Source organism: Ctenocephalides felis, unplaced genomic scaffold (assembly GCF_003426905.1).
Source record: "Ctenocephalides felis isolate EL2017-DRISC unplaced genomic scaffold, ASM342690v1 CF-g0.4_SCAFFOLD_01886, whole genome shotgun sequence".
Classification (NCBI taxonomy): domain Eukaryota; kingdom Metazoa; phylum Arthropoda; class Insecta; order Siphonaptera; family Pulicidae; genus Ctenocephalides; species Ctenocephalides felis.
In genome coordinates this window covers 154,287,211-154,299,844 of record NW_020538040.1, presented here as the reverse complement: position 1 = coordinate 154,299,844, position 12,634 = coordinate 154,287,211, and the positions used below count along the sequence as shown (strand labels likewise).

The window sequence follows — 12,634 nt, the reverse complement described above, 5'->3', positions numbered from 1 at the left end:
ATCTATTTTTTATCCAGCGCCATTTGCAAATTTCGTCCTAGCGTATAGAAAGCCATCATTTACTACACGCAGCATTGGAACTATTAAGAAACCCGTGTCCTCAAGTCGTTAACATCTGAAATATAAATAAATCTGATTAGATGTGGTTTCACTTTTTTGTAGAAATTGATTTTTATTAAATTAGATTTTTTTTCTTTAGTACTATGAGGAAATTTTATTCGCCCTATTTAAAGAAATTGTAATAATTAAGTTTATCAGGCAGAGATGAGACCAATGTTTGAGTTGCCATCTGTAAAACCGACGTAGTAGTAAGTGAAGTACTAATAAAGCTAGTGGGGTGCATGGCATCGTGCCTTAAGGAAAATTGCTGGAACTTTTCGTACCGTAATTAAAAATCTTGGTACGAAACCCAAAAAAATTTACACAAAATGTGTACACATTATTAAAATCTCCATAAAATATCTAATAATTTGATGCATGTCCAATAAACATTTTTGACCGCCAAATGACATTTTTTTAACTTATTTTTATTGAGAGTCCATAACCGCTGAACCTGCCTTTCCAAAAATTTAATCTGTTCTTCATCTTGCCAATACAAGTAAAATGTTTTTTTGTATTATTAAAATCGGACGCTCCGTTCTCTCAAAAACTGAGTAACCGTTTTTGGCACTTTTTACCCCATATCGGGACGGCTTGACCCGCCTTTGCCAAAAACTAATCAGCACGTCTCCTTATCAATACGAATCGAATGTTTTTTGAATTATTCAAATCGGTTGATCGGTGTTCCCGAAACCGTCGACGAACATTTGTATCCGCACACACACACACATACACACACACATACATCCATTTATTCTAAGGTATGCCAAAATGTTCAGAAACCTCTGAAACGTAAAGATATATAAAAATTTTCATTTTCGATTTTTTGCGGTTACTAAAACTTACCCTACGGGAAGTTAAAAACTAAGGAAAAACTATTGGTAAGTTTTGGCTGGAAGGAGATCGGGGTTTAATTAGTAGTAATTAGGAGTCTAGTGAGACTAGGCTTGTAAAACATATAGTAAACAAATAATTATTTAATTAAATAATAATAAACACAGTAACTCTAGTGGCTATTTATGGTTTAGGTACTCCCAACAATTGCTTTGTTGTAGCTGGTGATCTTGTAAAGTCAGTCATTGTAATTTTAACTAGTATAATCATTGTGTTCAATTTTTGTTTTTATTACTTTCATACTGTTGTATGTATCAAAATAACGTCGAAACGAACAAAACAAAGCACGGATCTGACAAAGAACGTACACACATATGTACATGTGTGTGTGCGTATCTCAAAGAAGCTTCTAAACATGGGACGCACGAGTAGCCAAGCGTCGCGAGTCGCAAAGGAGGGCTAGGTCTCCTGTGTTATCTCTTGATCGGTTTAGTTATCTATCCCAGTGTATGTGTTTTCAAACACACATCCGCCAAGATTACTAGTATTCTAGTGTATCATTTCGTCTTGTGCGTTCGAAAGCTATTTGGAGCAATTATTGATAATTATTTTGTTGTTAGGCTATGTCCACATCAGCGGACACTGTGTTATCAAGTCTATATTGATCCAAACCACTGCCACCTATATTGACCTTAGCAGCAGAAGTGATCTTATAGTTTACTTTTGTAGGACTTATTTTTTAGAATTTTCGGGCTCGTAAACTGCTTGGGACAGCTTTATGTCAAGCAGTAGGGCCATCGGCTTTCACTTAAAAGCATAGATAATGTTTCCCAGTGGAAATGTTCTTTTTCTGGCACTGCTGTATCCCATAATAAGTCATCAGTGTTGAAATTTGTAATAATAAATTCATCAAAGAGAGAGAGAGAGGACAACCGTTGAGTTACTATCTATATATACTGTCTATATATTAAAAAATATTTGGAGTAATTATTGATAATGATTTTGTTGCTTTTGCTATGTCCACATCAACAAACTCCACAGTATCCAAAATATATTGATCGTTAGAAGTAACGAAGTAAATTTAATATGTAGTATATTATTCTTAAGGTTTAATTAGAGGTATAAGCTTTTAATCCAGGTTTGATAACCTCCTGATATCAAGTAGTAGTGACATTGGTTTTTACTTCGAAATAAAGATGATATGTTTTTCAAGTGGCAATATTCCCTCCCCGGTATTCTTGCATCTTATAAACGACTATCAGTATTAGAATTGGTAATAATAAATTGAAAAGATATAGGACAACCATTGGGTTACCATCTATAAATACACATTTTTAAGGATGTCATTACAATAGCTTATTTGACTTGTTGGGTTTTGATTGCTTTACTAATAAATTAGTAAATTAGTAATGAGTGTACGAAATGGAATAAAAAAAAATTCTCATAAAATTCAATGATGTTAAAGAGTGAAAAAAATATCTTTACCGTAATTTAGGTTTATTGCAATCCGCTATATAATTAGTAGTTACATCTAATATATGCAAAAAATTAAAAATAAGAAATGTAGATGGATGCTTTATATCGAATAAAAAAATACGAACCCGTATTACAAACAAATAGGAAGTTTGTGCTTTAATTCATTTCCTTCACTTCTGTTCTTAAATGGATTAATATCCGCTATTATAATTGATCATATATGTTACTTCTGCGGTATAATTAAATTGCAGAAAAAGGACTATTATATTATTCATGAACATTATTCAAGTATATTACATGCATATTACTAAATTAATCCAAGTAACAATCATTCTACTTTTTTATTCAAGCAATTTGCAACTTCTATATTCAATTTAAATCTTATAAATATTTAATTAAATTTCCGTTACAACATTTCATTGAGTTGGAAGTTATAAGAATGCGCATAAACTCAACAATAAATAAAAACTTAATTTTATCCAAGGTTATCATATCATTCCGGTTTTCGTAAAATTCAGACAGTTGAAAACGAGGAATAATAAAAGTCTGACAGTGTGATTTTCATAATACAGAGCACATAAGAAGTAAGTGGCGCTTCAGCAAAAAATTTCCGCTGTAATAAGAGAATGAACAAATGACAAAACCATGCTAGATGGGTAAAATGTAAATGGAATGCCAGAAGACATTCTAAATAGTATAATGATTTATATTTATCATAAAAGAAACTAAATATTTTCAAATATTGAAATTGGTTTTATCTAAATATTTATAGGGTATAGCGGGGCTTAAAAGTCCGCGGGTAAAAAGAATTTTTACCCTAGCAGAGGTATAAACAAAAAGCAATAGTAAATAAAAAGTAGATGAAGTTGAAAGAAAAAACAATTTTGCAAGAGTTTAATTAAATAAATAGTCATTCAAAATCTGCTGATAAGTATTTATGACGCAGTACTAGATCAAGGTTATATACAGTGTTCTCTGTAAAAATGTACACATGAAATTTATATTTTGCACTGATTGAATGGCGTAGCTATTATTTCGTAAAATCTCTTTCAAATTAAAAATAAGACATCTAGCCTGTTTGCATTCTGGTCGTCCCATGGGGTAAAAAAACAGGTGATAAGTTTTTGAGAAACAGGAAAAAACACATTCTATATTAGCTGGGAGTTCCACTGAACTGAGATAGTTGTTTGTTTTATATGTGTTATTCGTTGTGATATAATTGATTTTTTCACAATATAATTGCTCAAAGTCAAATTGGATCTTTGTGCCCCGCCCTTCCTCTATTTATCTGTGTATAATCGGCAATTACATTTATATTTGCATAATACTAATACGCACGTATCGACTTGCACCTTGTATTTTTAATATATTTTTTCTTTATTATATAGAGATATTTTTTTAATATTGGCAATCTAAATTAACAGTTGAAGTTTGTGTAATGTAAATCGTACTCAAATATTTTAGATCTTTCTAAAAAGTTTTGAAATTTTATTATTTTGCGCATTTAGGAATGAAATGCAAATAATAAATAAACACAAAATAAATAATAATAGCATAAGAAATAAATCAAAAATGAAATAATATAAAATAAAAAAATAATTTAATAATAATACAAAAAACAAATTACCAATAAAAAATATAAAATTTAAAATATTATACCACAACTCTAATTTATGTTTATAATAAAAACATTCGAAAACAACATAATCAAGACGTATTAACACATAATTTGAAATTATATTAATAATTTATATTATTAAAAAATCAAAACTCTAAAATTAAAAATAATATACAAATAATGTAAAAAATAAATTACATACAAAAAATTATAAAATTAAAAATATTATGCTATGTCTATAATTTGTGCATATAGTAAAAAGAATTGGTCGAAAGCAACACAATAAAAAATAAATACAAATAAAATAAAGAATAATAGTATAAGAAATAAATCACAAATTAAATAATATAAAATTAAAAATAATTTTGTGATAATATAAAAAATAAATTACCAATAAAAATATAAAATTAAAAATATTATACCACAACTATTATTTGTGTTTATAATAAAAAAAAAAATTCGAAAACAACATATTCAAGATGCATCACTTGAAATTATATTAATAATTTATATTATTAAAAAATCAACACCCTAAAATTTAAAATAATATACAAATAATGTAAAAAATAAATTACGGATAAAAAATGATAAAATTAAAAATATTATCCTATGTCTATAATTTATGTATATAATAAAAAGAAATCGTCGAAAGCAACATGATGTTTTGAACACATTTTGAAATTATATTAGTAATTCATAGCATTACAAAATCAACACCCAACAATCTACTAATAAGAGAAAAAAATCCCGGTAATTTTTTCATAACTGTACACGCCACAAAAATGATGCATCGTCAATAATACACATATCCATATATTGTAGTTTGAGTTATGGCCGACGCGCGTATTTCGTTTGCCGATCAGTCGACCCTAAGCGTCGGCTAAGAAATGGCTCTCAGCCTAAATCGGGTGCTCCACCCACCTTTCAATCATCCCGTTTGTCGGCTGCGCTACCCTCGGTCTTTGTTCCCCACTCCGCAAGGCCACCATTATCTGCCTGTCCATTTCGTACTTAAAGAAAACGCTCACATAACAAATTCTGATAAGATTGCAGTATACTATGTTCAATGTCAAGATATCCAGACTGTGTAACGTTTGAGTTTGAGATAGGCTGGTTGTTACTGATAGACCGCGGTTGAGGCCAGTCGGGTTTATTGAATTATGTATTGTTATATTGTGGGATTGAAAAGATTATTATTTACAGGGGTAGGAAACAAATAACATATCTCTTTAAGAGGAAACTCTAAATTATTATTTTTCTATTCTAACTTTTTTTGCTTTTCATGTAACAATAGCTTATAAAATTTCATTATATCTTGACTGATTTTTTTAACCCTTTCGCTACGAGAATGTTTGAGGCACGCTTAGTGTCGCTGCTGTATGGAACGGCGTGTCCATTAGTAGAGCCATTGAACTGACCAGGTCTATATTTAATATTATATTTAATATTTAATATATTTTAAGATATTTCTATCATTACAAATGAAAATGTGCTGACAAATTAAAATTGGGCTACTAATAAATTATAAATTACCATAAAAATTAGAATTACTAATAGTTTTACATAGAACATATCGTCCATGAACGACATCCGCACACACAGCACGTCATGCGTATGTGCGGCGACACTCATATTCAGAGACAGTCGAGGAGATGTCGTCTATGGACGACATTCGTAATGAGAGGGTTAATAAAACAAATTCAAAGAAGTTGCTTAACTGAACAATTTAATTAATAATATGTGACAATGCAATTATTAATGGCAGAGCCGACTCTGTCGATTTATATATTATTTACTATTTTTTGTCTATTGTAAAATATTTAGCATATAATGCAAAATTGTCATACGACATTGAAAGTTAGCCATTCTAAACACTGATTATATAATAATTAAATAATAATACTAATTATGTTATTTATGCGCTTCTGAAATTTCAAGGTTGGGAAGTTCCCATATGTTTCACATTATTTATTGTATTCGAACTCAGTTTTTTGTTTGCAATTTTTGCAAATAGTGATGTAGATAATGCGTCAAGTTTTTCTTGATGACATGATAAAAATTATTTATAAATCGAATTCCAAAATTATTTGATTAATTATTCATTTACTCTCACTTTGAACTTATAGATTATAATGTCATGTGGTTGTTGAAACTTAAATAGAAAAAACTAATTAAATTATTTCGAACCAAAAATCATATTTGAATAATTTTTAGAATTATGATACAGTGTTTACTTGTAATTTTTTCATACATATATAAATAATAGTACGAATAACTCGAAAATACATAATCCGAAATAAGGCTTGTTTTTGTTTATAAAAATGTGTCATTATCAATTATTTCTAGTAAAAAATAAAAAATAATAGTTTATTAGTAAATTATATACCAAACATTAAATTTAAATAAAAAATATCAAGTAAATAAATATTTAACATATTCTTATGCTAAATATAAAAAAATAAACTACTAAAACGAGTTGTATCTTTTATTTAATATTTGAACCCGGCTCTTTCTAAACGTTTGGGTATCTGAGCTCTATTGTTTTGATCTTGTTAGTTTCGACGGTATATATACAATTTCTAAATTCCTAGAAATCGTTACATGTAAATCCGTAACCAAAATGAGTTTTATCTATTGTTATAATACTTGCATCCAACTCTTTTGCAAGTGCTTGGAAAAACTCAAACATATGCAACTCAAACATATTATAAGATATATAAATCGACAGAGTCGGCTCTGCCATTAATAATCTGCACTGTCACTACTGCTTGACATCAAGCTGCTCGAGACGGATATCATGCCTCGCTTCTGATTCAAATCCCATAGCTCTAACCACTTCCAAACGAGAAAGCGAATTAAATTTAAACTGCTAGAAAAAAACATTCAGAATTATAAGATCTTATAAAAAAAAACGATTATCATATCTGGATATCATTATCTTAATATATTGCCCAATTATTTGCAAACAATAACAAAATGTTATAACAAATATACAATTTAAAGCACGTACTCGATAGTTCCAGTGGTGTGAATTATATTTCTAGAACTATGTGGAAGTTGTTGAATGTAAATTCGTACTAAAATAAGTTTTATCTGAATTCATTTTATTATTATTATTCAGCTCCATACGAAAAGCTTTGGGTACACTAAAACACGTACTTGATAGTTTTAACAATGTAAATAAAATTCCTAGAGCGATCTGAAATCTATTGAATGTTGAATAAGTACTGAAATAAGTTTTATCTGAATGTTTATTACAATTATTCAGGTCAGGTCAAGTTGTTGAATGTAAATCGTATTAAATTGAATTTTATTTATTATTATTATCCAGCTCTTCACGAAAAGCTTGGGAGCCCCTGCTCTAATCCACGAACTTGATAGTTCCAACGATGTAAATTAAATTTCTAGAGCCATCTGTAAGTTGTTGAAAGCAAATTCGTAGCCGGCTGCCTGTCGTATACGCGAGCGCGTTTCACCTCGGACGCACTCAGTTCTTAGTTATGGTGTACGCTGATTCTGTTAGATGGCGAGCGACTTCGGGAGCACTGTTTGACATGCGTTCGTTGTGTTTGAATTGCATTGTATTTGCTTAACCGCATGTGCGTTGGGCAAACGTTTTTGATATATTGTCTTTATGCGGCCGCTTCTAATAGATATATCATGCATTATTGTTTACCGTGTCCGAATCATTCGGTCTGAATCATTCGTCGGCATTGACAATGTAATCCAAGAGCAAACAATTTCGAAATTAACATTTGGAATGTTGTCTCAATTATTTTACCTATAGTTTGTGCAATACTAGGAATTGTATATTGTGTATGATTAATATTTTGTAAATAACTATTAAATTATTATTTGTCATTTAATTCTTAAAAACTTTTTCATTTCTATATTAAGAATTAACGTATAGAATAACGCCTGGCTGCACAGCAACCACTTAAAATTTTGAAGTTTTTAGTACCATTTTATATAGAAAACGCAGCGTAACATAGTTTTGTCGGTCAATTAAATTTAAACTGCAGTACCCTTAATATTCATAATTATGGACACCTTAATCGCTATGTCAATCATGTGTGTCTGACGCTAAGAAGTTTTACATGAGCCATCAGACAATTATGTCTGACACGCGATTTGGTAGAAAGAGATTTTTTTTAATATAGAGCCTTGTCAGTCTTAAAGTATGAGATAAAAATAGTGTTTTTCCAGGATTTCGCTTTTTTTGTTTGATACATAAAATTTTCTTGATGCAGTTTTAACTAAATTATCCAATAAAGTTATATAGTAATGTGAAAAATTTTCTGATATTATCGCGACGATTAATGTGTTATCAAATAGAAACTATTATTTTGTTTACTATTTGCCAAAAATTGATCAATATGTCGTAAAATTAATTATGTAATACGCTTTTTTATTTTATTATTATTTGAACAGCGATCAGCATGTATTTTACGTCGATTTTTGTTTTATAGATGGCACCAAAACAGTTGTCCCATCCCCATATGATGAATTTTATTATTACAATTTTTGTAATAGTTATGAATTATTGATGCAGTATGGACGAAAAAAGCTATTTTCACTTGAAAAAATATTGATATCTGAAGTTCCAGATGAAAATCGATGCCACTACTTGACATCAGGCTGCTCGAGGCGGGTATCAAACCTGGTACCTGTGATTCTAATCTCATAGCTCTAACCACTTACCCACGATATAGCCAATTAAATTTAAATCAATAAATTATTGGCTGAAGAAAGCTTTTTATATAGAAATTGTATTTATGTTGTAACATTTTGTTATTATTTGCAAATAATTGGTCAATATACTATCTAGATATGTAATCGAATTTTTTATAAGATTTTATAATTCTGAATGTTTTTTCCTAGTAGTTTAAATTAAAGCTTAGCTTTAGTAGTTTAAATTTTAGCTTTCCCGTTTGTGAGTGGTTAGAGCTATGGGATTTGAATCTGAACCCAGACTCGATATCCGTTCCGAGCAGCTTGATGTCAAGCAGTAGTGACATTCGTTTTCACTTGCAAATATGTATAACAATGTTTTTAAGTAAATATAGCACTTACCCGACATTGCTGAACCAATAAAAACGTATCACTATTACAGAAATTGTAATAATAAATTTCATAGTAAAAGCGGAGCTATAAATGGCAGCATCAAAAATTAATAACTCTCTATTCGAAATTCATCAATCCATGTTGCCCTGATATTGGTTTATATGCACTTCCCGAAAAATGTGCAATCTGACTAAACGTTCATTATATAAACACAAATGTTCGCCGTTCCGAGCGATAGCAGCAACGCGGTGTAATCGCGAATGATGGAAACCATTCATCAATGTTTAGTAATCAATAGCGGTTTCACTTCAGGGTAAAATTTACAGTGACGTGCCAGCGCAATATTGATATTCGACAATGGGGTGGTGGGTCGATCACACATACCGCGCGTTCCCGATTTCTGTGTGTGAGTAATGGACATTTGTTATTATTTGTTCCCTGTTGCAGACCTAGTGGAATGATTCTTTCTCGATGAATATCTGGGGCAGGGCTTGAAAACATTTTGAAACGTTATTAGGAATATAAGTGCCTATATAACAAATGGCAAAATATAGTGCAACTCACAAGCTCGACATTATGATTATTTTATCAACCATATAAAAATCGTATGTTTCCAAGCTTATAGGACCCTATAACCAATGCAAAAACAACCCTCCTGATGATTGTGATGATATGACCGAATACTATCATTCAATAAACATCCTACATCTGAAATATTGACCACTTTTAGGATAATCATATGTAATCTTGATATGTATACATCACGAGAACGGTTATCCAGTGTTTATTGTTTTTATCCAACTTTTTGAAAGTGCTTTTCCCCTATACCGAGAAAAAAGAATTTTCTCGGATTTGCAATGATCGATGTTTTACCTTATCTCCTTCAAAACACGTACAATAATTGTCTTATTAAATTAAATTTTTAATATAATTGCTATTTTATCCAACAATTCGCTCCTTACTTTCAATCATCATATTATAAAGTAACATTAAATATCTTTTATTATAGGTATTCAATAACGAGTATGATTATAGCAATTGAGTATTATTAAACAAAATTGCATCTATTTATTAGCTTAATATATCACTTTGAAGTTCTCATGAAATGCGTCTTGAACTGATGTACAATAGTTGTTCCTACATTACATGTATGAATGTAGCAAACTTGATTACCGGTCTTGTTATTAACATTGTAGCGATTCCAGCTAATTGTATAATGACATGTGTTACTGATTTAGGGCGTCATTAATACAACTACACCTTTGTAAACACCGACGATGCTATGTTGAAGGAACTCGGGAGACATTGAATTGAATAATGTTTACTATATTACTAACTATGGGAATCAGTGAATCAGGCCTTAGTGCTATATATGGTCATAAATTAATTGAAGTGTCTATTTATGGCAAATCTATGTTCTTAAATATATTCTCAAATATTTTTGTTATTCTTAATCTTATTGAAACGGAAAATGTTTTTAACACTTTATGTATATTTTACTATTTACTTTTTGAAGATTCTTTTATGATAGAAAATTAACCTCTATTTTCTTTTGTTGCAGGTTAGTGGTATACCGATACAATCAGTTCGAAGAAGTTATTGCAAAAAAGTGATAAGTTGAAGTGATATTGCTAGTGTGAAGTAAAAGCTGTGTTTTTTGTGCGTTTGGTGCATTTCTCCGGAGGGCGGTGTTACAACAATCAAGGACGCTGTCCCTAGAATCGAATTGGGTTCCGCGGGAGCCCGAGGAGGATACAACAGTGGTGGCCATGGGCACTAACAACTGCGACAGTATGAGTTCGTACTTCGCGAACTCATACATGCCGGATTTGCGGAACGGCGGCGGCGTCGTGCCGTTAGTGGAGCACGCGCCGCATCATCAACACTACGGAGCAACTGCCCAAGTTGGTGGAGGAGACATAGCCGGTGGCGATCCGAATAACTGCGATCCCACGGCTGTCGGATTACGGCAGGGTATTCCCGCTCACCACTATGGACCGCCGTCTGGTGCTGGACAGCAGCCAGCCCAAGGCATGCCTTACCCGCGCTTTCCGCCCTACGATCGCATGGACATTCGGAGTGCGGCGTACTATGGAGCGCAACAGCAGCAGATGGTGGACGGCGGCGGAGGATACCGACCCGATAGTCCTGGTCAAATGGGTCATGCAAATGGTCATCAAACGCCTGTTGTATATGCAAGCTGTAAATTGCAAGCGGCTGCAGTAGCCCAAGGTGGTGTACTGGGAAGCCATGGTAGTCCTCCGCTAGAACAACAACATCAAGCGCATCATATGCAACAGCAGCAACACCAAGCGCATCAAGCGCATCATATGCAACAGCAAGCACATCACATGCAACAGCAACCGCCCATGCACCAGCCGCCGCCTCAGCAACATATGATGTACGGCGGCGTACAAGGACTCAGTCCACAGCATCAAACGCATCAGCAACCTATGCATCAAGCAGCGCAGCAGCAACCGCCCAGTAATACTGCAGCCTCCCTCCCTAGTCCGTTGTATCCTTGGATGCGCAGTCAATTCGGTGAGTGATTTTTTTTAAATATAGATTTTTATATCATATCCCATATTTAAGAAGTTCTTAGAATAACAGCGCTTATAATTACGATAATTACAACCCAAAATATTTAATTACGTACATTATACAAATATTTGCGGTGTAAAATGTTCAAAATGAAATTTTTGCCTAAATTGAAGAGAATGTAAAATCCTATCCAATGAGACCCGGGGAATCTTCTAAATGATTGAATATAATTTATCTACCTGAAAATCACCATTTTTGATGTTTAGAATCTAATTAGTAAGATCAAGAATGGCGTTATAATTGATCTATCCCTAAGCTCGAGAAGGTAAGTAATTATTTCTATCTGACCGTAACATGGCTTGATTTATTTCAACGGCGCGGACGCATATTTTTAAGCATGGGTAGAGTCGAATCGGAATGTAAATACAACGGATACATCAATATAGATGAAAGAGCCGTCAACGGTCTTGGCTTCGCTAGCGCATTTCTCGTGGATCTTATTTCTTGTGCTGATTCTCAACATTTCATACGATTGTATTATGTAAACTTACGGGCGTACCCGGTATTTATTTAGGCATGTTATTTTATAATTTGCACGAATTTGTTCCATTTCAGAAAGAAAACGAGGGCGCCAAACGTACACGCGTTACCAGACGCTGGAATTGGAGAAAGAGTTCCACTTCAATAAATACCTGACGCGACGGCGACGCATCGAAATCGCGCACGCCCTGTGTCTCGAAAGGCAGATTAAGATTTGGTTCCAAAACAGAAGGATGAAATGGAAGAAGGAAAACAAGACCAAGGGCGAGCCAGGATCAGGTGACGGAGGCGACGATATTACGCCACCCTCATCTCCACAATAAACAGTATTCTGCGTGTCAACGTGTTACAAAACAAAACTTATTACGACAGATCAATACGCGGAATAACATTTTTAGCAAAAATATAAAACCACAATGACCTCTTAAATACCTAATTTCAAAATATTTTACCTATATAATT

At 32.4% G+C, this 12,634-nt stretch overlaps 1 protein-coding gene across 1 annotated transcript; it reads left to right on the top strand.

Moving 5' to 3' along the window:
- The first annotated feature begins 10,884 nt into the window (after positions 1-10,884).
- On the top strand, positions 10,885-12,578 carry LOC113374555 (homeotic protein antennapedia-like). Its single transcript, XM_026614530.1, has 2 exons — positions 10,885-11,632; positions 12,248-12,578. The coding sequence occupies exons 1-2, from the start codon at positions 10,885-10,887 to the stop codon at positions 12,493-12,495; spliced, it is 996 nt and encodes a 331-aa protein (XP_026470315.1). The 3' UTR covers positions 12,496-12,578.
- The last annotated feature ends 56 nt before the right edge of the window (positions 12,579-12,634 follow it).